Source organism: Heloderma suspectum, chromosome 7 (assembly GCF_057233095.1).
Source record: "Heloderma suspectum isolate Gila_16-S chromosome 7, 16-S_ref, whole genome shotgun sequence".
Classification (NCBI taxonomy): Eukaryota; Metazoa; Chordata; class Lepidosauria; order Squamata; family Helodermatidae; genus Heloderma; species Heloderma suspectum.
The window spans coordinates 76292517-76319833 of record NC_139464.1 but is presented as its reverse complement, the minus strand read 5'-3'; the positions used below and the strand labels follow the sequence as shown (position 1 = coordinate 76319833).

Below are 27317 nucleotides of genomic sequence, written 5' to 3'. Positions count from 1 at the left end.
GGGTGGTAACTAGTCTGTTTTTTGTTTTGTTTTTCCTATTAAGAAACTCATTCATCTCTCCCCTGCTCTCAGCCAGCAGTTACTGTTGTTGTTTTGAATTTACTTGATGGCCCCTACTGTGTTTTTAAAATGGAGAACAATTTTAGAAGAATGTAGCTCAGTAGTATTTCAAGTGTATTAAAATGTTGTTTTAAAGTATTTATAGGGTAAATAAAAGTGACTATGTAATTCTGTCCCACCCCTTACTGTGTGATTTGATGACCTCTTTTCTGCTTTCCCCTTTTCAGGACTGTTCTGTTTACTTTGACCTCGGTGGTTGTGCTTGTGATCACAACAGACTGGATCAGCTGGGACAAGCTGAATCGTGGATTCCTGCCAAGCGATGAGGTTTCAAGGGCTTTTTTGGCTTCCTTCATCTTAGTGTTTGACCTTCTTATTGTCATGCAGGTACATTGTCCCAATATTTCTTCCAGAGTGCTGAAATGGCTTTCTGGCTCGATTTCTGCTCCAGCATGTGCTATTCAGCCAAGAGACTTCCAAAGTCAAATAAATGTTTGTTTTGCCATCACTATTAATAGGCTTACATTACATCAGTGTTCTCCGGGAGAATGGTTTTAAAAGCCAATTGGCCTTTTTAAGAAAAAGAAATAAAGAAATATTTCTGATTTTCTCAGCTTTATTTTGCCAGGTAAGTGTTTGGTGACTTTACAAATGGAGGTTGTTGTGTGCCAAAATGACATAGAAGGGAGAAAGAAGGAAAGTAAATAAATAATAGGCAAGTCATTTTGTAATGAACAGCCTACATTGTGAGGCTGAAATAACATAATGAAACCAAGTTTGCAGAACTTTAAATGTACAATATATGGTTACACACTACACAATGAAATAAATTAACAACCTTTCTCAATAGGCAGTCTCTTTCCCTTTATGCCGACAAATTCTCACCCAGTCTAGTGGCAGCTTGTTGTGTTGGATTTCTTCCTACCAACCTGTGTTTCTAAGGAGATCATTTCTTGTAGACCATCCAGTCTTTGCTCTTTTGAATCTCGCTGCTAAAATGGGAGTCCTGCACACAACCCAGCTAAGGCCAAAGATTTCTTCATGTGGCATTTCAGCTCTCTACTGCAACTTGAATATTCTTTTCAAAACATTCTAGTGCTCTGGCATGCAAAATAAGCATTTAGGTTATTCTGGATAAGTCTATTTTTATTATATTGTATTTGTCACTGACTGCGTTTAGAGGTTTAAAGTGGTCTCTCATTCCACCACCATGCCGCCCCCTGGTCCATGATAATAATTTCTTCTTGTTGAGTGACTTGAAGGTGTTGACAATGCTCGTGGTACTTTTCTGAGTAATACCAAACACTTCTAGTATGATATCACCATAATGAGGGTGGATTAGCATAGCAATTCACAAATCATCACTGCCTGGTTTCAGTAAGGATACTCACAAATATATGGTTGCATGACTGGTTTACACGTGGCAGGCTTGATCCAGCCAAAGCTAATCATTTGGCACTCCCATTGATGTACACAGGACTTAATAGTGTTAAATGCTGTCTGGCTTGTGCCCTACATTGCACAATTTCCCATGCTTGAGAGAAATCTAGGATAGTGGTTCAGGAGACTGAGGCTGGACTGAGATTCAATCCTGTGGCACTTCCAGTTAAAAGAGTCAGGAATCAGGTGATGTGAACGATCAGGTTATGTCCCTGCCTGAGACTGGGCAGAACCGGGCAGAGCTTCCAAGAGTCATAGTAGACTCATCCAGGGCTAGATGGACAAATCCTCTGGCCTGGTATAAAACAGTTTCCTATTTCTTTCTTTATTAGATTTATATCCTGCCATTCCACTAAAATTAGTGCTCAACATAGCTAACAATAAAATAGAGATAAAATAACCAAGTTATAATTAAAACATTAAAAGTCATCAAATAAAAACACATCCTATTAACAGCATCAAATAAAAACACATCCCATTAACAGCATCACATAAAAACACATCAATAACAAGGAAAAATATTAGTATCTACCAGATTAAAACCTACTTCAGCCATGCATTAGCTTCGATGATCATCAGTACATTAGCCAAAAGCCTGTCTAAATAAAACTTCCAGTGGAAAGACCACAGAGATGGAGGTAGCCTGACATCCCTTTACAAGGAGTTCCAGAGCCTGGGAGCAGCCACGAGAAGGCTCTCTCCTGTGTTCCCACCAAATGTGCATTTGATGGTGGTGGGACTGAGAGAAGGGCCTCTCCCAAGGATCTTACAGCCCTGGAACACTCTTATGGGAGAATGCAGTCATTCAAATAACTTGATCCCAATTCAAAATGCTGTTTATGACCTATAGAAGGTCATAACCAGAACTCTGAATTGTGCCCAGACAGTTTGGGTGTGAACCTCATGGCCAGACTTGCTTCGCAGTGATGCCCCTCCCTTAGGGGGGCTCGCTCCTATATTGGCTTCCAAGAATGGCTATCCTGGCGAAGCATCTGAGCCCTGTCCCTAACTTTTCCTGCTTTGCCTCACTATGTTCCCTAGTGTCTCTCAAGTCACACCACTCTTTCTCCTCAGAAACTTGAGTTCTCACAGTGGAGGGAGGGGGCAGGGACTCAGCCTGGGCCATCTGTTTGTGGAGACCTTTGAAGGAATCTCTCCCCGCATCTTGGCTCACTAGGGAGGGTCCCTCCCCCGCACTCTGATCTAGCTGTTCCAACTCTGATTCTGTCAGACATCTCAAGGCTGTTGGACTCATCCCTGACACACCTGAGTCTTCAAGAGGAGTGATTCAACACAGGTTGAATCCCTATTCCCTGAACTGCCTTTTAATTGAGCAGGAGCACCTTTGTCTTATCTGGATTAAGCTTCAATTTGTTTGCCCTCATCCAGTCCATATATTCCTATGGAATATACTCCTCTGTTCCTATAGAGGAAGTCCCTAATGATCTGATTCTCCTGAAAACATTGTGTCATTGCATGTACAACAGATTAAAGGGGGTTCCAATAATATTACTTCACCTCCACATTTGTCGACTCCATTCAGTTCAGTATCACTGCCCTGACTAGAAACTCTGTCTTTGTGCTTCAATGTTGACATTGTCAGCCATGGTCTATCACATTAACCCTAGGGTGATTTCTTGTGACTAGGACAGTTGGTGAAAAATGGCCTTTTGCTCATTTCTTATGTTCCTTTATGGTAGAATCTGCACAAGCCATTTCTGGCATCTTTTGGCAAAACATCCAGTTGTGGCACAGGGTAATCCAGATGGAATAGGTTGATCTCTGTGTGGGGGGCAACTGTATGGATGGTTCAAAGGGCTAGATGTATTGGCCTTTTTATCCATTCCACTCCCATGATGCTCTGTGCCACACTCCAGTGCAGCTCTACTGAGAATACCAAAGCAATAGGTGATGCAAGAGGAAGCAGGTAGAAACTTGGCATATGAAGGTTTCTTGAGGTCTCAAAAGCTTGCACATTTTGTGTGATGTTTGAGTTGTCTTAGTAAAGTTATTACACTATATGGATTTTAGAATTGCTCTTAGGGCCAACATGGCTGCTTTTGTTTTTTGTATGACATAACAATTTACATCTGGACTTTTGTTTAATGATGAAAACTATAAAAGCATGAGCATCACTTTAAAAACTTTATGCAGCTTTTCCTCCACTTTTATTTTTCTTTTCCCCTTCACAATGTGTTTAATGAGATGCAAGGGACCTTCTAATAAATGAATCCTCTTTGTGTGGCTCCAGTGAGAAACATGAATAAGAATAGCCCATACATTATCCTATGCAACACTGAATATCATTATATTGAAGGCACAGGATGCTATTGTCTGCTACCACCATTATTACTAAATCATTCTTTTGACTATGAAAAATGAAGTCACCACAGGATGACCTTGAGGGTATTGAGCTAAGGAGAAAACTTCATTTGAAAATCCTTGGCTTCGGTGCTCTTTCATTTTTTATTTATTTTATTTTTTTGCACAGAGTAAGTCTTAAGTTTAATTGCATTTTTGAATGATGTTTGCACAGCATAGCTGTTATTTATTTAAAGATATTTATCTAGGATGCACAACTCAGATGACTCATCTTATTTACAAGGTGGCTTCAGCATCATTTAATTGCCATTCCAATCAAATCGGGTTGAATCAGGTTGGTACTAAATTACAGGTAAAAATAATAATAATTGCAGTAAAGGGTCTTCTAACTAAACTGGGCCAGCCTGATTGTGCATTGAATGTTCTGTTCAGTGGAACTGGAAGGTAGTTTCCACATGACATAAGGATTAGGTAATATAAAATAAATAAACAGAAGAATTCTCATGCTATTTTCTCTATATTTATGCTATCTTGTTACTAGGTTATCTGCATCTAACTGTAGAGACAGAAACATAATAATCTAATGTGCAAAGGTTATCACCATTGAGGAAAACCAGTTACATGAATACCCATTACAAGTTTCCCCTGCTCAAAATTGTTAGGATTTGAACAAGCCCAATGTTCAGTATGTCATTTTCCAATGCTTCAAAAGTTACCGGAGCCATCAGAGTGGGCTAACCCTTTTTATGCATCATCTTACATTAAGCAAGACAATAAACAAAATGCTGAATGGGGAGGTTTTGGAGGCCAGAGTGATGGTGAGGCCTCCTAGACTTGCATATGAACATCCATGCTGGATCAAACCAAAAGCCTCTCTAGTCCAGTATTGTCTTCGTGCAATGACCAAGCAGATAACTATGGACAGTCCACAGGTAGGACATGACTGCCTAGAAGCCACCTGGTTGTGTTCCCCAGCAACTTGTATTCAGAAGCATGCTGCCTCTGACCCTGGAAGTAATATATAGCTAGCATGGCTAGTAGTCATTGATAGCCTTATCCTCCATGAATTTGTTTGGTATCCTTTCAAAGCTGTCCAAGTGGTGGCCATCACTACATCCCAAGCTTCCTTCCAACAGTGCATTATCACTCCACTGGGGATATCTGTGAATATCACATCCACATAAGTGGAATCAATTGCATGAGTTCTTCAGCCAGTCAGCACACTCCCCTGTGCCATGGGATCACACCACAGTGAGGTAGCTCCCATGATGCTAAGTGAGTATGTATGGATTGCAAAGGGGGGTTGGCAGACTTTGTAGCTTTGCTTATATTTTTACTGCTCTCCCAGCATCTCACTTTACAAGAATTGTTGGTCTCAAAAGGATGAAGCCAATGTAAGAACAAAAATAAGCTTTACAGATATGTAGGACATCCCCTTTTCCTCCCTTCTGCTTCATGCAGATTGATGTAGCAACAAATACATTTCTGGAATCAGTGTGTACTAGAAGCCATAGAGAGCCAGAGCTGACAATCAGAAAGGCAGACAGAATTGCTGGAATGACGGGGCTTAAGGAATCTGACTGAACATGTGATAGAAATTGAGTCTGTGATCTCACATACTTACTTGAAACTGATGGAACCTTCTTTTGAGTAGTTGTGTTTGGAGGCTGCATGCTAAATTATAAGAGGGTAAATGTAATAGGACCTCTTGGTCACTTCTAAAAGTTATCAGTAGGAAATGGAAAAGGTAGAGATCAGATGCTTTTTGAGCTTTTTTGAGACCTTTTTCACATCTGCATTAAACATCAAGGGAAGGTGAGAGCAGAATGGCTCTGCTGTCCCTGCCCTTAATGCAATACACACCACTGGCCTGGCTTCTGACCTCTGCACATGCAGTGAAGATCGTGGGCTGGAGGCAGTGGCACACATGGTATTGGGGGATGGGGTCAGTGGTCTGGTCCCTCTACCCCCACTTCTCCATGTATTTAATGTCCATCTACAAATGATGTCTAAAGGCCAATTATTGAGCTCAGGACTAGCAAGAAGACACAATGGGAAGAATATGCTAGTGAATAATCTAACTGAATCCAAGAAGGTGCCAGTAGATGCTTCCCTTCCAATGCAATGGCTGCTTGAGCAACTTTTATCAGGACCTCAGCAGGGGGTGCATGTTAATTTCATTCATGGAACTAACATCCCACCTAGCTTAGTCCATAGGTGGCAGTTGACAAGAAAGACTTCTGCCAGAGCTGCTGCCAGTCAGAGTAGACCAGCTGTCCCCAACCTGGTGCCCTCCAGATGTTTTGGACTACAACTCCCAGGATTCCTGACTACATTGGCCATGCTGGCTGGGACTGATGGGAGCTGCAGTCCAAAACACTGGAGAGCATGAGGCTGGGGAAGGCTGGAGTAGACAAAACTGAGCTAGATGAATGAATAGGTTGACCTGCTATGCATTAGATACTTCCTGTGTTCTTGTAATGAAATGAATTGCTTATATACTGGAATCAGGAATGAGTAAGTTAGAGATCACAGGAAATCATATAAACCTGAGCGGAGCTTGAGTCTGATAACTGTTTACAGTTTTGGAGAATTCTAGGAAGAAAGATGTCTTTAGTGCCTGAGCCATGTGTTTTTTAGTCTTGTTGTTGTTGTTCAGTCATTAAGTCGTGTCCGACTCTTCGTGACCCCATGGACCATAGCACGCCAGGCCTTCCTGTCCTCCGCTCTCTCCCGCAGCATGCTCAAGTTCATATTCATTGCATCGGTGATGCTATCTAGCCATCTCATCCTCTGCCGTCCCCTTCTCCTTTTGCCTTCAATCTGTCCCAGCATCAGGGTCATTTCCAGGGAGTTTTCTCTTCGCACTAGGTGGCCAAAATATTTGAGCTTCAGTTTCAGTATCTGTCCTTCCAATGAGCGCTCAGGGTTGATTTCCTTTAGGATGGACTGATTTGACCTCCTTGCAGTCCAGGGGACTCGTAAGAGTCTTCTCGAGCACCACAGTTCGAAAGCATCAATTCTTCGGTGCTAGGGATGTACGAAAGTCACTTAGCTTTAACGAAATTTGATTCGCGGTGGGGGGGAGACGCTCCGTCCCTCCCCACGAAATTCTGGCCAGGGGGGTGCTCTGTCCCTCCCCCCTGAAATTCTGGCCAGGGGGGAGGCGCTCAGTCCCTCCACCCCGAAATTCTGGCCGGGGGGGGAGGCGCTCCGTCCCTCCACCCCCGAATCCTGGCCGGCCGGCCGGCAAATGGCGGCGGCCGTAGCCACTGCCGTTTGCGTCCCTGCAGTCAGCCGTGATAGGCTACGTAAATGTTTACGTAGCCTATCATGGCTGAGTTAAAAAAAAAAAAAGCGCGTACGCAAATGGCAGCCCCCATGGGCGCTGCCATTTGCGTTCCTTATTTTGGCACGTCTAGTCTACGTAAACATTTATGTAGACTACGGCGAAAACAAGGGGAACGCAAATAGCGTAGCGTCTACACTATTTGCGTTCCCCTTATTTTCGCCATAGTCTACGTAAATGTTTACGTAGACTAGATGTGCCAAAATAAGGAACGCAAATGGCGGTGCCCATGGGCGCCGCCATTTGTGTATGCGCGGTTTGTTTGTTTGTTTTTTACTCAGCCGTGATAGGCTACATAAACATTTACGTAGCCTATCACGGTATTTTTTAAAAATCTAGCCGTGATAGGCTACGTAAATCTTTATGTAGCCTCTCACATTTTGTTGTTGTTGTTGTTGTTTTACTGGAAATGGCGGCGGCGGCAGCCGGTTGGAAGACCGGCCACCGCCGCTGCCGCCGCTGCCGAACCACCGCCGAACCGCTGCCGGAGCTGCCGCCACCAGGAGGATTCGCCAAAGGTAAGTCCCGTCCCGGGGGGGCGGGGGGGGCAGACCGTTTCGCCACCAATTTCGGGGGGCTGAATGCGCTGGCATTCGGCCTTCCTGAGATTCGTGGCGAAATTCTCTGACATCCCTATTCAGCGCTCAGCCTTCCTTATAGTCCAGCTCTCACAGCCATATGTTGCTACTGGGAAAACCATAGCTTTGATTAGACGGACCTTTGTCAGCAAGGTGATGTCTCTGCTTCTGACTATGCTGTCTAGGTTTGCCATAGCTTTCCTCCCAAGGAGCAAACGTCTTTTAATTTCATGGCTACAGTCGCCATCTGCGGTGATCTTGGAGCCCAAGAAAATACAATCTGTCACTGCTTCCATTTCTTCCCCTTCTATATGCCAGGAAGTGATGGGGCCGTAAATGTAGATAAAAAAAGTATTAAAGGAAGTTGTACTGTTGATGTACATCCTGGTCCTCAGTTCATTTACTTAGAAGAAAATCCCATTTATATTAATGAAACTTATTTCCAGCAAGGATTGCAGATGGTGAACACAGTACACTGCCACAGAGGGTTTTTTTAATTTCTTTTTTGCGCAACGGGTGGTGAGTGTTAGGTTCTAACAGAACTGAAGAGAATTGTCTGATCCAAATGAGTGCACATGAACCGCCAGTGCAGGGAGAGATCCATCACAGAGAGAACAACTTAAATCAGAAGGTAAATTAAGCACACTAGCCCTCAGTATTGTGAGTCTTCAGGTTTTGACTAGCCCAAATGATTGATTACTAGTTTCACATAATATGACATGCCAGGTAACATCTTAAGAAAACAGTCATGGTCACAATTACTGGGCATAACAACAAAGCCAAAGTGAAAAAAGAATGAAATGAAATGAAATACTCAGCCGGGGGAGTGTCTCCAGCAGCGATTTACTCCAAGCTGGCTGCGTTTGGAGGTTGTTAGGGATACATGACATCATGGCCATCCAGCAGCCACCCTGGAGCTTAACACAGGAAAATTGGATTTCCTGAGACTGCTTAAAGTCCGATTCTTTTCCTTAAGTTGGGTTCTCTGTGGTATAGTTGCTATGTGCCCCAACCCCCACATTTACCTTGGGTTCGCTAGCCCTGCCCAGAGCTGTGCCTTTTACCGTGACCCTGGTCAAGGGGTTTTTCCTGTCCCTGTGTTTCCCAGCACAAACCAATTCGTGCCTACTCAGAGGTAACTCCCATTGTGTTCAATGAGGCTTGTCCCCTGAATGCACTCATTGGCATTTACAGAGATCCCCCTCAATTGAAATAGCAGAGTTTAAAGCACCAATTCCCTAAAGCCTGTAAAGCACTTTCCCGAAGCTGCAATTCTCCATTTTTTGGTTGATTGCCTTTGGTAGTAATTAATTCACCCTTCTGTTCCTGCACAGCATTAGGGGTGTATGAAATACCCTGTTCCAGTTCGGGTGTCCACAGGGTGGGGGGAGGCGATCTGTCCCTCCTCCCGGAATCCTCCCCAGCCACAGCTGGACTTCTGTCTGTTGCCAGGCTGTGGACGCAAATGGCGTCCGGCATAGCCGTTGCCATTTGCTTCCCTGCTGTTTGCCGTGATAGGCTATGTAAATATTTATGTAGCCTATCACCGAAAAAAGCAGGGACGCAAATGGCGTCGGCTGTGCCAGACGCCATTTGCGTCTGCAGTCCGGGGCAGTGGATGGATGGCAGTGGACGGACCCAGATCAGCCGGCAGCAGGTAGGGTCCGTCCGGGAAGAATTTTGGAGGTGGAGGGAATTAGTCCGTTCCGCCACGGACTCCGGGGGGGGGGGGCTGGATTCTAAAGAATCTGGCCTCATTGGAGTCCGTGGTGGATTTCTCCGCCATCCCTACACAGCATTGGGTTAGAAAGGGGGCTGGTTCCCCATCCCTTTATTTCCCCTCCCTGTTTTTCCCAGTACAAACACAGTCAGGGCCAGAAATATTGGAACAAGGATAACTGTTTTGGCAGGTGGCCTCTGTACACCACCACATTGAAGTTGAAAGGAAACACACCCAGATGGGAGCGAAGTCAGGACTTTCAGCTGTAATTCAAGGGGTTTGGCAAATGTGGGGCACTAACCATTCAGGAAGGACAGCCAGTGGCATACACACACACACGTTGTTGGGGGCTCATAAGTAATGGAACAAATGGCTGACAAGCAGCTGCATGGCCAGGTGTGGCCTGCTTCCTGGGTACCCCATGACCAAGCAAGCAGAGAAAAGGCCTGGAGGTGGTTCTGAGTGTTACATTTGCATTTGGTAGCTGTTCACTGGAACTCCCAACATGAGGCCCTAAGAGGTGTCCATGCGAGTGAAGGAGGCCATCATTAGGCTTAGGAAACAACATAAACCCATCAGAGAGATAGCAAAAACAGTGGGAGTGGCCAACACAACAGTTTGGAACATCCTGAAAAAGAAGGAATTAACTGGCAAGCTCAGCAACAGCAAAAGGCCTGGAAGACCACGGAAGACCACTAAAGTGGATGACTGCAGAATTCTGCTCATGGTGAAGAAGAACCCTTTCACAACATCTAGCCAGGTCAAGAACGCTCTTGTGGAGATAGGCATGCCATTGTCAACATCTACAGTCAAGAGATGGCTGTATGAATATAAATACAGAGGCTTCACAACAAGGTGAAAACCACCGGTAACACTCAAGAACAGACAGGCCAGATTAGCCTTTGCCAGCAAACACCTAAAAAAGCCTGCCCAGTTCTGGAATAAGATTCTTTGGACTGATGAAACCAAGATTAACTTGTACCAGAATGATGGGAAGAGAAAAGTATGGAGAAGGAAAGGAATAGCTCATGATCCAAAGCATACCACATCATCTGTCAAACATGGTGGAGGCAGTGTTATGGCATGGGCATGTATGGCTGCCAATGGAACCAGGTCACTGGTGTTTACTGATGACCTGACTGCTGATCAAAGCAGCAGGATGAATTCTGAAGTGTATAGGGCTATACTTTCTGCTCAGATTCAGCCGAATGCTACCAAACTGATAGGACGCCACTTCATATTGCAGATGGATAATGACCCAAAAACATAAAGCAAAAGCTACCCAAGAGTTTCTCAAGGCAAAGAAGTAGGATGTTCTTCAATGGACAAGTCAGTCACCTGATCTCAACCCAATAGAGCATGCCTTTCACTTACTGAAGACAAGACTGAAGGCAGAAAGACCCACAAACAAGCAGCAGCTTAAGGCAGCCACAGTAAAGGCCTGGCAAAGCATCTCAAGGGAGGAAACTCAGTATTTGGTCATGTCCATGGGTTCCAGACTTCAGGCAGTCACTGACTGCAAAGGATTTTCATCCAGGTATTAAAGGCGATCCTTAAGTTGGAAATGATGTTGGTTTGTTCCATTACTTATGAGCCACCAACGATGGGGGTGTGTGTATGCCACTGGCTGTACTTCCTGAATGGTTGGTGCCCCACTTTTGTCACACCCCTTGAATTACAGCTGAAAGTCCTGACTTCACTCCCATCTGGGTGTGTTTCCTTTCACCTTCAATGTGGTGCTGTACAGAGGCCGACTGCCAAAACAGTTATCCTTGTTCCAATATTTCTGGCCCTGACTATATGTGTGTCTACTCAGAAGTAACTCCCATTGTGGTCAATGAAGCTTGTTCCTGAAATATGCACTCCCAAAGTTACTGAGATTCCCATGAATCGAAATAACATGTTTAGAGAGCCTTAATGTCAAAGCTTCGAAGTTTTGATTGATTGCAGCAGGGCAGAGAGAGCACTGTGTTCCTATAATGATTGTTTATTTAAGGAAGGAATTAATGGCAGGGGGGAGAGAAGGAGATTGTTTGCAGCTTCAGCAGCTTCAAGGCAGGGGGAACACTGTGTTCCTGTGATGTCTGTTGCTTTAAGGAAGGAAGGAAGGTGGTGGGGGGAAGGAGACTGATTTTTGTCAAGACACAGGAGGAAACCTCTGGATTTTATTGAAGGAGAAAGGGAAGGAGAGTCTGGATAGGGGGAAGCCTCTCTTATTGGTTGAGCAGCCCCTGCCAGTCAGATTATGTTCACTCCAACCCCCACCCAGAAGTATTTCTGTGATGTGACTTATACTGGTGTGATGCACTTGCTCGTGGAGCCCTGCATGGACACAAGCACACCAAAGCTGAAAAAATCTGGGTAATCCTCCATTCACTTCTCCTTCCATTGTCATGGAGAAACCCCCCTGTTCTTCAAACACACAAGTTTTTGAGTTATCTCAGCACATGCTGTTTGATGGATGTTTGTCCTTCCATCCACTGCTTCAGAATTTCCCCCTTTAATTACCTCAGTGTGCACTATTCACGACTTCAACCTGTCTTGACATGTATTAGTCTATCTGACCCACCTCATCAAACTTACCTGACTTTTCCCATCTAGATTTAATTAATAGGGTAACAGGGAATCAAGGTTAATTGTTGACCTCATATCAATCAGGTTTGTCTTTTTCTAGACAGGTCTTTTAACTCGTCCACCAGCTTCCATATGCACTTTGACCTTGCTTTCAGTGCTTCACATGATTAGTGGCATCTGTCAAGTTTGTGTGCACCTTACCCTTCCTCATTCATCATTCAGAGAGTAACAACAACAAAAATTGATGTGCAGCCCCCTTTCTAGTGGTATTGAGTTGTGTATGTAACACATGCACTCAACACAAAGTTGATTAAAGGAAACTGTTTTCTTCAGATCAAGAAGCGAATGCCATATCTCATTAAACAACATATTTCTGCCAAGTTTTGCATTGATCATTTTACTGGTAGAGAGGACATCACTGATAGTAAAAGTAGCTATGATGCCATGTGGAAAGTGTTAGCTAGAGTCCAGCTTCTAATGCCTGAAGAAACATTTAGTGAAACAATGAGCAATATAAACTTAGATCATTCAGAGCACAAATTAATGCTATGTGCAATTCTTTACTGAGAGAAATATAGGGATTTATGACCTATATTGTAATTGGATCTTAACTCTGAACAGTTTCTGTAAATCACTTCCATGAATCAGGCACTGTGACATGCCTGACCTTACTGTAATAGCATATCAGTTAGAGGTATGACTGAAGTTATCTTCTGGAGAAATAATTCCATATTGCTTTAAGTCCTCAGAATAAATGCACCAGGGAAGCACAGTACATTCAAGTGCTTGTAGCAACTGGGCGTAGACAAAAGAAAAAATGGGGATAATGTCCTTGTGCTTTTGACTGGAGGTCATTTTACAAAAGCATACACAGAGGTGGATATTGGAAGTGGAAAACAGTGCCCAGATTTGCAACCCAAAGCATCTGTTTCATGCTGCTTCATTAGCAGATCTGTCCTGCCCACAGCCCAAGCATCCCCCAACGAGTCAGGTGCAGCTTTATCCAAAGCTGTGTGGAACTAAACCCATAACTTCTAGAACACATCTGAAGGTACTTGTCAATGTAGAGATGACTGGGTTCACACAACATGACAAGCCAGAGGATGGATTGAGTGTGGGTTGAGTGTGTTGTTGAAATGTGGGTTGTTTTGTTGTGTGAACCTAGCTGTGCTACCAAACAATGGTTTGTTAACCAGGAACAACCCATGAAGGGAACCCATGGTTTGTTGTTGGATTTTGAATGGTAGGTTGCTCATGGTTAACAAATCATGGTTCATTAGTGTGGCTGAGTTCACACAATACAACAACCCATGATTCAACAACAACCCACAGTTCAACGACAACCCACACTCAAACCATACTCAACCTGTACGCACACTTGTCATGTTGTATGAACCAGGTCTTTATCTTTCTGCCAGTTCTGTTGTGTTATTTAGCCAGCTGCCAAGAAAAACAAGGGCATTTTGGCTTTCTGCAACCATGAGAATAAGGCATAAGAGAGTGCATTGAAATAGCAACTACTTTTATTTCAATTTAGTTAGAATGTAGACCAGTCAGTATCACTGTACTGAAGGTTAATTGCCATGCTATTTTCAGAATATAGTTGACCCTGGGGCTGACCATCCTGCCAGAAGACAACTTCAGAGCAAGCATTTAATGTATGCTTCTGGGACATTGCATTTCCAGCATTTAGACTGGGATATAGACTCACATGTAGCAAACCTCTTAGGTGTCCAGTAGACACACAATGTAACTTTCACCTTTATGAAAAGAGGCAATGGATATTGACTTAGTAGCTTTCAAAAATAAGATAATAAGCATCTGGCCAAGCATCAAAAGGTCATATGGATTGGCCTTCAATTATTATCAATAGTTAAATGAAATGTCCAGTGTATGACAGTGTACATACTGCCTCTTGTTAATAGGTTCAGATGCAAGAAAGCTTTTGGAAAAGGTTAGCCAGCAGTTTAAAAATGTATCCATGTAGTTCTAGCTATTGTGATCATTAACAATTGATTCTGATTTTCTATAGCTCTGGTCAGCTACAGGTTTTATGGGTGGGCCACTTTGGGGGAAAGGGTGGAGGCTGATGGGTTAGACACTCCAGTTCCATTCCCCAAAGTGGACCATCAGCCAGTATTGTTGGCATAGTACTCCATTATGTTCTTCACACACCTATTTTTTGCCCCTTTGGGTTGTCAACTGAGATGGTACTCGTCAGGGCCAGGTTTGGTTCTGAGACTTCCAGTTGCTGATCTCTTCTCTAAGGAAGTAAATCTGAAGGGTTAGTAGGGAATAGGGTAAAAGAGAAAAAAAGCAAAGGATTTCCTGGTACCTGGTGTCCCCCTTAGGGGCAAACTAGACACAAAGTGAAATGAGTGATTGTCTCACAATCTCCAAATATATTTTACTTTGCAACTCTAGGATACCTGGATTTGGACTGGATGGGGATGGGAGAAGGACGATGCCTGTCCCTTTTTTTCCTTCCAAGCTAATAGAAGCTTTAGATTTAAATTTAAATTAGGCAATTAAAATTAAGGGAAAAGTTTTTTGGGGGAAGGGTTAAAAATGACTCCTGTATGCCATGGTCCTGATCCAAATGTTTCCTCCCTTGTGGTTCATTTTTTTAAAAGAAAAGGAGTCCAGGGCTGAGATGAAATGCAACAGCAGTCATAGGTGGCACATTTGGAGGGCCATTTCATCTATTTGTGTGTGGGGAAATGGTCACATAGTTTTGGGGGTGCTGACTGTGGCAGCCAGTGATGGCTACATCCCCCTTCCAGAGAAGTTATTTGACCTTCTCAAAATATTTTTCCTACAGATTGTCTTGTAAAATAGATTATAGATTTACTGCAGAATCCTATGTATCTACTCAAAAGTAAGCCCCATCAAGTTCAATGAGACATCCTCCCTATTGTATTGGAACTTAAGACTCTGAATTTCCCACATGTTTTTAGAGCACTGAGGAGCAGGATGGACAACTCACTGTTTTTGTTGGTCTCATATTGCTATAGTCTGCAAATTACTGAAAACGCTTTAGCTTCCTTGAGTTGGGCTCAGTTTGGCTTATGTTGGGTTTACTGATTGGAATCTTGCAGGGTGTGGTGCCTGTCAGACTTGCATTGTGTCAGTTTAATCCTCCTGATGCTATTCTGCTATCGTTACTCTTTCTAATAGTGAAGTTGGGTGACTGAGCGCCAACAGGACTGGAATTAAAATGGGCCACCAAGGCAAGCAGGGCAGCATGCAGTTCGGGCAGCACTGTGCAACCATATTCCTGGCAACCGCCCACAGCTTCCTATGCAGGCACAGGCAAATGAGATCACCAGCCATACTGGACATTGCTGACTATTCCATGGCAGTATGTCTAGATGTTGATGAATGGACATGAGCCAGTCCTTGCCTTGGCTGCCTCCAAAGGATACACACTGATTGACTGATTGATTGATTGATTTGATTTGATTTGTACCCCGCTTTTCTACCAAGACAAATGGTGGCTTACAATCATACATAAAACTTGCTTAAGACAGTACTAAAACACAATAGAAACACAGCAATAACAGAATAAGACAAGCATCCAACCCGGCAGACCTGCATACACGCCAAAGGACTGCTTGAGCTTGAATAAAGAGGTCTTTGCCTGCTGGCAGAGGGCAGCAGAGAGGGAGCAAACCTAGCCTCCCTCTGCAGGGAACTCCACCCTCTGGGAGAGGCTACCAAAAAGGCCCTCTCTCACATGGCCACCAAATCCTGAGGCAGCAATATCGAAAGAAGAGCCTCTCCCAAAGACCTTAAAATTGATAAGGGTGTCAGGTTCCCCGCCTTTTCAGTCATTGGCCATTCGTGGGATTTATTTGTTCCTTTTTCCCTACCTCACCAGTCACTGCTGGTGCATGGTCACATTATTTGTAGCAGTGTGTGTGTATTGGGGTGGGGGGACACTAATACTCTGAGGTTTAAAGACCCATTGTCAAAATAATAAAAGCTAAATCTGTAGAACTTGGAAATGTCAAAAATTACACATTTTGCCTTATTTTCTCAAAGCAGGAACAGCTATTCTGGTACAGTGATTAGTCTCAGCAGAGAATATCCATCTGCCATAATCTTTCTCTGATTGACTTCATTGTTCTAAGATGTATACGCGGCTATTCTTTTATTGTTTCATGTTCCCCCTATTGTTGCCTGTGTTACAATGATTGGCAGTCAGAATTTTCATTCTCAGCACCAATGCTCAGAAACGTCTTAATTTACCCAGTCATGAAAAGACTGGAATTTGTTATACCTAAGCATCTATATTTCTGTTAATTTTTTTTTTTTGAAGGAAGATAGCAACTATTAAGGCTTATGTACCTCCCTACCTTTTTGTAATTCTATCTACCAACTGGCTGTTCAGGACCTTGCCTCAGTGAGACATGCTTTGCTTACATCCATGCTGGATTACTGTAATGTTCTCCATATGGGTCTGCCCTTAAAGACAATTTGGAAACTTCAAATGGTGCAGAACAGTGGATGCCTGTGGGAGCTAGTCATAGGGTCGTATTGCACAAATTCTGCACCACTTATATTGGTTGCTTATTTGTTTATGGGCCCATTTTAAGGTGCTGGGATTGACCTTTAAAGCCCTAAACAGGTTTGAACCAGGCTGTTGAATGGACCAACTGCACCGCTATGAACCTGCCCAAGCCTTAAGATCCGTATCGGAGACCCTGCTCGCTGGCCCATCAGTAAGAGCTATTAGACTGGTGAGTATCAGGGACATTGAAACAGGGGCAGGGCCTTTTCGATGGTAGCCCTGCACCTCTGGAATACCCTCCCCAGGAAGATACATATGTCTCCTATTTTGTGGGGGTTTAGGAGATCCTTAAAAAATTCAGATTGCTCTGCATTTGGCTAATTTATGGAGGTCTGTTTTAGCAAATATTTGTCTGCTACTATTATTTTTAATGTTAATGCTTATGTTTGATGCTTTTTTAAAAAAAAGATTTTTGTTGTATTGTTGTTCTATTTTGTTATTGTATATCTAAGCTGTCTTGCAAGGGTATATACTCTGAAAGGCAGGATAAAAATATATTATAAATACACAAATAAATAATAACAGCATGAGAACATAAGAAGAGCCCTGCTGGATCAGATCAAAGGCCTGCTTTCCTACCGTGGCCTGCCTGATGGCTATGGGAAAACCTCAAGCAAGACATGAGGGTAACACACCCTTGCTTGCTGTTGTTCCCTGGCTTTCTCTTTCGTTCCCCCGTTTGTGTTCCTTCTGTTAGATTCCTCTGAAGTGCTACCAAGCATTTATTTCTCTGAGCTGGTAAAATCAAAGCAGTGCCCCTTGTAACTGGGAAGTAAGGAACACAAGCTTTTCAAGCTATAAATCAGTTTATTGGAATTAGAATGTACTACCACTCAAAAATGAGGACACATAAATAGGTCTCTATTTGTGCAACTGAACAAATGGCAATATAAGGGTGTGTTGTTGTTTAAAAAATGTTTTACAGTTTTATATTTAAGTGAATGCAAATAACTGACCTAATTACTTTTTACAATTTACTTTTGTTTTCTGAACAAATCAAGAATTCTCGATCATGGAATGATGGATGTGATGAGGACATAGTCTGAAGTCCTAAGGATGGTTGAGCAGCCTTTGCTGTGATCCAGAGCATCATGTTCACGAACATAGTGATGCCAAGTTATGCTACATGGAAGCTCTTTAACATCACAAATGTGGACTAAGGACATCTGTATATTTAGAAAAGCATGTGGTGCAGTCATCCCAGGACTGTACCACTTCAAAATGCACATCAGATTATGTGTTCTGATTGAATTGATTTAATGCTCCATTCTACTGTGCATGTAGAAAACTAGCATGTCATGAGAAGTATATTCTTGCCTGCCCATCTTCCTGACATGCTATGGGTTTTGTGGGGTGGGTAGTACATGGAGATTTATATGGAGGGGTGCATTGAACTCCTCCTGCTATGTGAAAAGGTACAATTCCTGGAGGTCTAATGGCGTACTTTTTCTAAATCTGTAGGTTGGCTCTAAGGTACCTGAAATACTTGTGCGGTTCAAAAATAGATTGTAAGCATTAGCATCTCTTTGTCTAGCTATGTCACACTGTTACATTCATCTTCAGAAACTTCCCTGTCAGGTGGTTCTATTTATTTCCATTTTTGGAACATTATCTTAAAAATAATTGTATGTATGCTCTGATTCTAAATACACCTTTAAGGCTTTCATGGGGTGCTTGGGATGTTTCAGACATTGCTGACAATAATCCTCCTTGGCCATGCCAATACATATTAGTAGTAGTGTAGTGTACAGTAAAGAAATGGATTGCTATTAGCTTTATTGTATACAGAAACAGCAGGATAAAATATGAGTAATGTTGTATGTCTGATTGCTTCTTTTCTGCATAGCCGATTAAATGGCAGTTGTTTGTGCTTCCTCGGAAAGTTTGATGGCTACTGGAGAGTATGTTAGTTGAAAAGCATACTTATTTTTATTGCCTTTGAGCTCCTGCAATGTACCATAAAGCTGCTGCCGTTTTTGCATAACAAAAGGGATATGCATGCTTAATCACTAGGTGCCTTGCGATAATGAGTACGTTAGGTATATTAGCATCTATTATAATAATACTTGATTGTGGCCATTAATGGATAATTTTGTTCCTCTGCTTCACGTAGTGGTAAGAAAGTAATTTTCCCCCTCTCCCATTTTGCAGCACAATTGGATGCTATTGTTTACTCCTTTCCCAGGAATGCTTCGTTCTTCCACTGTGTTGTGTTGGGGTTATGCCTTGGAGTTGTAAGAATGGAGACTTGTTTTCAAAAACAAGAACAACTGTATCCTTAAGGTTTTTATAATTTTTAAAAAAATTGCTTTAAAATAATGAAACATAAACAAGAATGGAGTCTTAATGCAACAAGGCTCCTGGCATCCCACAGGTCAGAAACAAAATACTGTATGTTTTAAAATGTCCACATTGGCTATTACTGTGTGCTCAGTGGATTGTGTTATATAATTATTACATTACAGAATCGGGCTTGTGTGGCAAGGAATTAATCTTAGCTAAGCGAGCGTGCCAAACAGTCCTTATCTTATAGAGTCAAAGTAGCTGTGGCAGCATTCTAACACATCCATGGCCTGTAAATCGACAAGAGCTTGTCACATCAGGATAATAGTCTCCCAATCCTTTCCTAATACTTGAGGATAGTGAAGAATTGTTCCAGCCTCCAAGGTTTCTGAAAGGCCTGATCAGGTGTGAAATTTGCATAGCACAGAAACAAAAGCACCTTGAAATGATCTGTAATAATGATAAGGGAGGGTGGGGAGAGATCTTGCCTTCTCAGTCTTGTATATACATTTAGGGCTCAATACTATTGAGATAGGTGGCTGCCTCCAAACACGGAAGCAACCGCCTATTCTAAGCAGGGCAGGAGAAGTATGGAGGGGATCGTGCCCTCCGCACTTCTTCTGCCCTGCTTTTTTGGCTAGATAGCTGATTGCGGCTGTCTAGCCGCAGGAGCACGGAGTGGAGAAGGAGGCTGCTGTACAACACAATGGATGTGTCATACAGGCAGCTACACTCTCCCCGCTCTGGAACGCCCCCAGCCACGCCCCTTTTCAGCCCCTCCGCACTCCTCTTGCGAGCATGGAGGATGGGGCTGTTCCGTGCTGCCTCTGAGGCAGCGCAGAAGTGCGGCGAGGTTGGCTTTCTGGGAATCGACTTTGGAGCGTGGGCTCTGGGTTCGGTTCCCGGAGAACAGCATATCCTATGGCCATCTTGCCGCTGTCTAGCAGCCATAGGATTGCTCCCTTAACATGCCAAATTAATTAACCTTAAAAGTTCACATTTGCTACTGTCATCTATACAAGTCATATAAAAAACCAAACCCCCTTTCTTATCAGAGAAGTAAATTCCAAGGAAAAGTGAAGTTTTGTGGTGATGGGGCTGTTGAAGCAGATTTCTAGCTGTCACACTGATTTGGCCTCAGATGCTATCAGATCCAAAGCATTAAATAGCAATACATTCTACAACACAATCAAAGCAATCGTGTATCAGGACATATACGGTGCAAACGATCTATAATTACAGTTGGAGATAGAGCTGCTCTTCCCTACTCAAGCTTAATTAGGTAAAAAGGGGATGTGCAAAGAATCGCTAATGCGTCACTCCCACAAAATTAGACTCCATTCTGATGGCTGATTAAGGTTGCTGTAAGCAGGAGGAGTTTTGACATTACTGTCAGCGGGAGCAGCAATGTCGTTCTTGTTGCTTATTTCAGAAAGTATAACCCCGACAGTTTTTACATCGGGGGAAAGACAGAGAAGCAGTTATGTGTGAAGCAGGCTTCCAGTTCAAGGCACTTGTGCACCTCATGCTTCTGTTCTGCCTTGCCTTTCTCAGTAGGGCAAGGGGTGGGGAACCTCTTCCAGCCTGAGGGCCAATTGCAGTTTTGAAGAAGCGCTTGGGGGCTGCATTCTGGGGGGGGGGGGCTGAAGGAGAATGGGGCAAAGCCAAAAGCGAAAGGGGTGGGGCCAAAAATACAAATACTACCAGCATATTGTCGCTTAAAGCTCTTCCTACCAGCACCTAATCGTTAGGAGAGGCATTTCAGCCTTTAGAATTAGGGGGAGAATACTGCATAAAAGCCAGGAAACCACCAAAGGATTGTCGGTTGGGGGGAAGGGGGTGGAGCCAGGGGAAGGAGGCATGGCATTCTGGGGAACCTTGAAGGGCCAGATCGGTACTGCAGGAGGGCTGGATATGGACCCCGAGCCTGAGGTTCCCCACCCCTGATGTAAGGAGAATGCTGTTGCTTTTCCATTTGCTGAGCCCCAACCGTGTGGAATAGAAGGACAAAGAAAAAGGAGGTACAGTGCGGTGGTGGGAAGCGTAGCAATAGCTGTACTCCTAGTACAGCAGAGCCACCAGGCAGGGTACTGGTTTGTTTTCAGCACACTCTGATCAATGGGACGTGGACTGGATGGCCCTTAAAATAGAGGACACCTTCAAATAGACCACTGTCCTCTCAGAGCCCTTCAAACAGAGGATATTTTCTGTAAAGTGGGACACCGGGGTACTCTAACTTAATGAACATAGCAGTCTGAGAATGATATAATATAGTTGTCATAACTTATTTGTGATCACTCATTTCCTGAGTTTTAATTTTTGTTGCATCGTTCCTGTATGGACTGCTCGATCCAGTTTTTGAGTGTTTCACACCTTCGCTATATCCTCAGAGCAAGACACAATTAATTATTAATGCACATTCAAATGGTGGTGTTTTTGTGCTCTCAAAAATATTGTTCTCTTCATCTTCTAGTGTAGTGTTGGGGATTGTGTGGCCCATCAGATGTAGTTGGACCACAACTCCCATCAGCCCTAGCTAGCATAGCCAGTGGAGAGGGATGTTGGGAGTTGTAGTCCAACAACATCTGGAACAGCATGTGTTCCCTATCCCTCTTCTAGTGTATGAGAGCCCAGAGAACACCCCAGATTCATAATATCTGAATAGCATGATAATCAATGACCAAATATATAAATAAAATATGGATCTTTATGGCTATGCCTATTCATGGGACAGGAAAGTGCCAGATCATCCACTAGGTTATCAAGTTGTAATAGTTTTAGGTTTGGTCAAGGCTTAGTTATAAGTTAGTCATCACTAACTTAAGTCCCATTGATTTCAATGGGTCTACTCTAAGTATGACCAAGGATCCATCCCACTGACTATGATTGGAATTAGACATGATTGTTTTTGTTTCATTCTGTATCAACTGTATTTCCAAATTTGCTAAAATAATTTATCATCACTTTTGAAAGCAGCAGTGTTTAGGTTTATTCCCTGCAGTGTTTGATAATATAAATGGCATAATGCAGTGAACACACTACTTCAGTCATCAACATTTGCTCTCTGCAGATATGACAGAAAAGTTATACCTCACGCCCTCGTATCCATGAATAAAGAACAGGTGGATGTCAAAAGAAATTGTGTAAAATTCCTGACTCACACAGTGATTGACTTCTAATAAATTGTTCGTATTGAGTAATCATTGGCATAATGTCTCCAAGGGCCCGTTCATTATTCTGGTTTCGTGAATGGCTCCTCCAGTGAGACAACTGATGTATCATTTGTTCAGATGTTTGAAAAGGATTATCCCTTATTTTCCAGAAATTCAAATGTTTTGCCAACTAGAGTATCCAAGTTAAATGGCTTGGTTTTTGTAAAATGAAGCACACTTGCAGGGAGAGATGAATAAATAGACAGGCACCAGTAGCTAGGATTAAGCAGGCTGTACCTTTATTAAAGGATATGGGAATAACACACTGGGTATTAAGACCACTGTGGAGAAGGCAGTTGTAACTCATCCTGTAGCTGTGTGGTAGAGCACTTGCTTTGCATGCATGACAACCCAGATTCAGTCCTGGCTTCTCCAGGTAGGGCTGGGGAACACTTCTGTCTGAAACCCAGGAGAGCCACTGCCAGTCAGTTTGAAGGCAACATTGATTTAGATGAACTCATGGTCTGGTTTGGTGTAAGGCAGCATCCTATGGTCTTATTCTTTTGTTATGCCTTGGGAGATGGATAGCAAGCTAAAATATTCGCCCTGCCAGATCAATGTGAACCCAGCTCATATTGAAGCTGTATTTGATAATTTCCCTTTCCCCTTACAGGGAGAGGGATGGGCAAGGCAGTTCCCCATTGGATACGTCTGCATCCCCACTGGTTGCCGTGCCTTCTCAACTGTCTTGACCTAATGAGTGTCCTGCTATCTCCCATCTCTCCTGGGCACTTTCTTATATTCCCCCCATTGGCTGTGTTTTCCCACATCCACACCATCTTTTCTTTTATAGGAAGTGGGGTGGGGGGGACGACCCTAACTTGGCTCCCTCACTTTTCCCCAAAGCTTTATACAAACTCCTGCATCACAACTGCCTTGTTCTTAAAGTAAAGAGAGAGAGAAAAAGCCTCACTAAAGCTACACCTTGGCTACTATAATGCTATGTCTTCTGACTAACAACTACGCTCCCTATGTTCCTACTCAATTTTCTTTCTCATCCTATCCAGCTTGGCTCGGTTTGCAATTGTCACACACGCACGCACACACGCACACATGGTATCCTAATCAGAGACCACAAGGGACACTGGGAGGCTGCACCCCGGTAAATGTAGTGTGACAAGGGTGGCCCCATGCATCAGCCAGGGAAGGAGCAGCTGGAGGGAGCTTGTTTCACCCTTCCCTACAGAAAGAACACCTATAAGGACTTTGAAACAAAGAACTGGTGCCTGGATTTTGCTTTGCTCATCTTCCTTCCCAATCCCTTTTCCTTTTGTGTCTCGTCTTTTAGACTGTAAGCCTGAGGGCAGGGAATGTATTATTATTAGTCTCTGTGAGCCACTCCTCAAGTCTTTTTTTGCTGAAGAGTGGGCTAAAAATGCTCTAGATAAATAAATAATAAAAAGTAATCCTTGTGAATTGATGCTTTAAAGCCCACCATCCCCCAAGAGCTTCCTGTTTATTGCTAGGCTATATCCTTTGCCAGGCCGGTTCCTATATTACATGGACCTGTGGATGCTGCCCCTGATTCACCCTTTGGTGGAGCAGCAGCAACTGCTAGCCCTAAAGCCTTGCTTGAGAATAGATACCGGTTCGCTGACTGATACTCGGCCGAGGCTGCTTCCAGACAGACCTGAGCCCCTAGCAGTAATATTCAAAAAGCATTGTGCAGCTATTCTGTCTTTTCCCCCCCTTAACAGTTTTTTTCCTGGTAGGAAGAAGCAGTGGGAAAACACAGGAAGAATACAAATGGAAGGTAATGTCTGTACCTCCTGTACAATTCCGTGAATGAGGCAATGCGGCTGCACCATAAGGGCCTCCTCTGGAAGCACCTAGAGTTGCTCAGCAGGGCCCAGCAGGAGCCCACTGACACAAGCCCCCTGGCGTTGCTCCTCATCTTCACCACTGCAGGAGGCCACTGACACGAGCCCCCTGGAGTTCTTCCTCTTCTTCACCATTGCAACCTGCCACTTGTTCACCTGCCTCTCACTCTGGCCCAGACAACAGTGGTGGTGAGAAGGAGGAGCAGTAGATGCCCCTGCCTGCTGGCTCACTGGCTCTGTGCCTGTCAAGCAAGCAAGTGGTAGCAGTGATGAGAAAGAGGAGGAGGAGCAATGGCAGCTGGTGACAATGGCAGAAGAAGGTCGACTCACTGAGGGAGGGGGGGCATTGAGGGTGTCTTGCCCAGACCTCAAAACTGCCTCAAAAACTCCAGGTTGTCACAGAGAGGAAGGCCAGGACCTCTTCTCGATCATCCCAGAGTGCAGGACACAGAATAATGGGCTCAAGTGACAGGAAGCCAGATTCCGGCTGAACATCAGGAAAAACGTCCTGAATGTTAGAGCAATACGACAATGGAACCAATTACCTGGGGAGGTGGTGGGCTCTCCCGCACTGGAAGCGTTCAAGGTGAGGCTGGACAGCCATCTGTGAGGGATGCTTGGACTTGGATTCCTGCATTGAGCAGGGGGTTGGACTCGATGGCCTTGTAGGCCCCTTCCAACCCCTCTATTCTATGATTCTATGAAAACCCGGAGTTGGCGCTGTCACCCAGGCACATCTCTGAGCTCAGAATACAGGCTGTGCCTCATTGATCCAACGATCTTTACACATTCATTCATTCATTCATTCATTACATTTCTAATCCATCCATTAACTAATGTTCTCTAGGTAGTTTACAAACAGTTAAAAAACTAAAATACTAATATCTGTAAAAAAAAAAACCCTAATCAGAGGTAAAATGTGGTTTTCTTTGTCCTCTAAGGTCTACTGAGAGTAACCACTTACCTCAGCCCCATGAGGCGATATGAACCCCTTGTAGTCTTAGACTTCTACCTGTCACGAAAGTGCAGAAATAGCCAAACTAGCTTCAACTACTGTAAAATAATCATTATGCCCCTGGAGAACCTTCCCCTCTTCCCCAAAAAACCCACCCCAGGGATGCCTTCTTCTACCCTTTAATGTTCCCAAGGTGCTTAGTTTCTCCCCTGATAATGTTGTAACTCCTGCCTTTGTGTTTTTAATTAAACCATTACAAAGCTAAAAAGTATTTAATAGAATGTTCCATCAGGAATGCCTTGTTAAAATAAAACCCATCTCCAAATACAAATCCCAGAATACTGTGAAAGGGTGTTGCTCAGTGGCAGAGCACCTGTCTTGCATGCAGAAGGTCCCAACCCAGGCATCTCTAGGTAGGGCTGGAAAAATTCCTGCCTGAAACCCTGGAGAGCTGCCAGTCAGTGTCAACAATACTGGGCTAGGTGGACCAAGTCTTTGACTCAGTATAAGGCAGCTTCCTATATTCCTTAGACAAAAGTGCAAAGGAGATATACAAGCAGAAAAAAGTCAGAAAATAGTTTTGATATCCCATTTGGCCACCTTTAAGGAAGGATCATACCAAAGGACTTTGAGGGACCAATAAAACTCCCCAAAGCCTACTACAGCTGTACTGCCTCCAAAAATATGCAGTCCCCTTCAAATTGGACTGATGATGAATTAAATCTGTACACACCACTTCTGAAGGCAACGCCACACATCCAGCATGGGCAGTGCCTGGTGCATCCCAAGGACCCTATCACCCTTCACTTTATTCTTGATTATGATGGTGTGGTGCATGCTGCTTTACAGAGTGAAAGAGGACCTGTGTCTGCCCAAAGGAGCTTGCAATCTTAAATTTGACATGGGATAGAACAGAAGAAGGGGGAGAGGTGCACAAGGATGCAATATGTTGTTTCAGTTGCACGTACTTAGGCTTAGGGTAAAAATTAGGGTGTTGAGCTATTCCTTGTACTGACTTCAACTTGTTGATCATAGTGTGAAGACTTCCTCCTTCATTGTTATGTAACCCAGACATATGCCCATATGTCACATCACCCTTATTGGCAAGCCACTCTGAGCTGCCGGAATAAGTGCCCACCCTTCCCAATGCAAAGATACCTCTTCTTGTTCTGATCTGGCTGGGCACCACCCTACAGCAGGGATGCAGCTCCAGAGCTGGACTCAATTTCAGAGAAGCTCTCGGGGGAGGGGGGTGTCCAGTGCCAAAGGCAAAGGGGGGGCAGGGCCAAAATGCCAACAAATACCAGCATATTTTAACTTAAAGTTCTTATAGCCAGTAACTAAGCCAGAGGAGAAGCATTTCATCCTTCCAGGAATGGGGTGGGGGCAGGAACTGCACAAAAGCCAGAAAACCACCAAACAGTCATGGCCAGGGGAAAGGGGGTATGGCCATCTGGAGAACCCTGGAGGGTGGCATTTTGCCCACAGGCCTGAGATTCGAGACCCCTGATCTCTGTTATGCTCCCAGGAGATTTGGTTTGGGGCATCTGAGTCCACCATCAACACAAATGGGCTGCCCCTCTCCTGTCTAACCTCTAAGGTTTGGCTACTTTTAGCTCCATGGTTAAGATGTGATCTGTGGCATTACTTCAAGCTGGACTTTCAGATCCATCTTGGCCCCGGGTGTAGCAAAATGGGGAACTCTTGTTTTTATTCAAGTTCAGATTATACTGATTGTTTGGGTTAGCTGTACTGATGGTGGAATTGAGCCTCATTTCTGGACCGGGATTGGTCGGTAGAGTTCTGAGGAGATTGACAATTGAAGGGGAGGAAGCTGAGGGAGAAAATAGCTAGATATCTTTGTGTGTGCTGGTTTTATTATTTTACTTGGCTTCGGAAGAACATCAACTGGTTACTTTATAAGAAAATAAAAACATTGTTATTTATCCAGTGTGGCTTAGTGGAGGTCAGTACCCTTGTGAACTGGAGCAGGCAATTTATATAGCAGCAACACAGTTGTCCTGGTATTGAGGTTATAGGGTCCTGGAAAATAAATACCTCAGGTGTGGCAGCAGGCTGGTAATACCAGTGCTGGATCTCTCACTTCCACAGAGGCATCATATGTGATGGCACTAGCAGTAGGCGCATCTAGCTGGACTGTCGCTTCCTTCTTGGCCCATGGTAAGGTAGAATTATTCATCCTTTTCTGACAGGAAGTCAACTGCAGAACTCTTCTATACATAAGAATTGCTTGGGGAGAGATTTGGGGCAGAGGCAGGGAGAGAGAGAGCTCAAAAATATAAGACTGTCAATAAGAGTTCTCTCAAGAATTCTTTTAATAAGGGGCTGCATCAGCAATCAAGCAGGACGGGTCTAGAAGATGAGAAGGGAGGGGTCACAAGAGGGCATCCATCAAAAGCCTGGATGTGCA

At 43.8% G+C, this 27317-nt stretch overlaps 1 protein-coding gene across 1 annotated transcript in view; it reads left to right on the top strand.

The window, feature by feature from the left end:
* TMEM117 (transmembrane protein 117) overlaps positions 1-27317 on the top strand; it is a 325750-nt gene that overhangs the window by 260209 nt on the left and 38224 nt on the right. The window contains exon 6 of the mRNA XM_084810666.1: positions 288-447. Within this exon, the coding sequence (XP_084666792.1) occupies positions 288-447 (160 nt within the window). The remainder of the gene's footprint in view (positions 1-287; positions 448-27317) is intronic.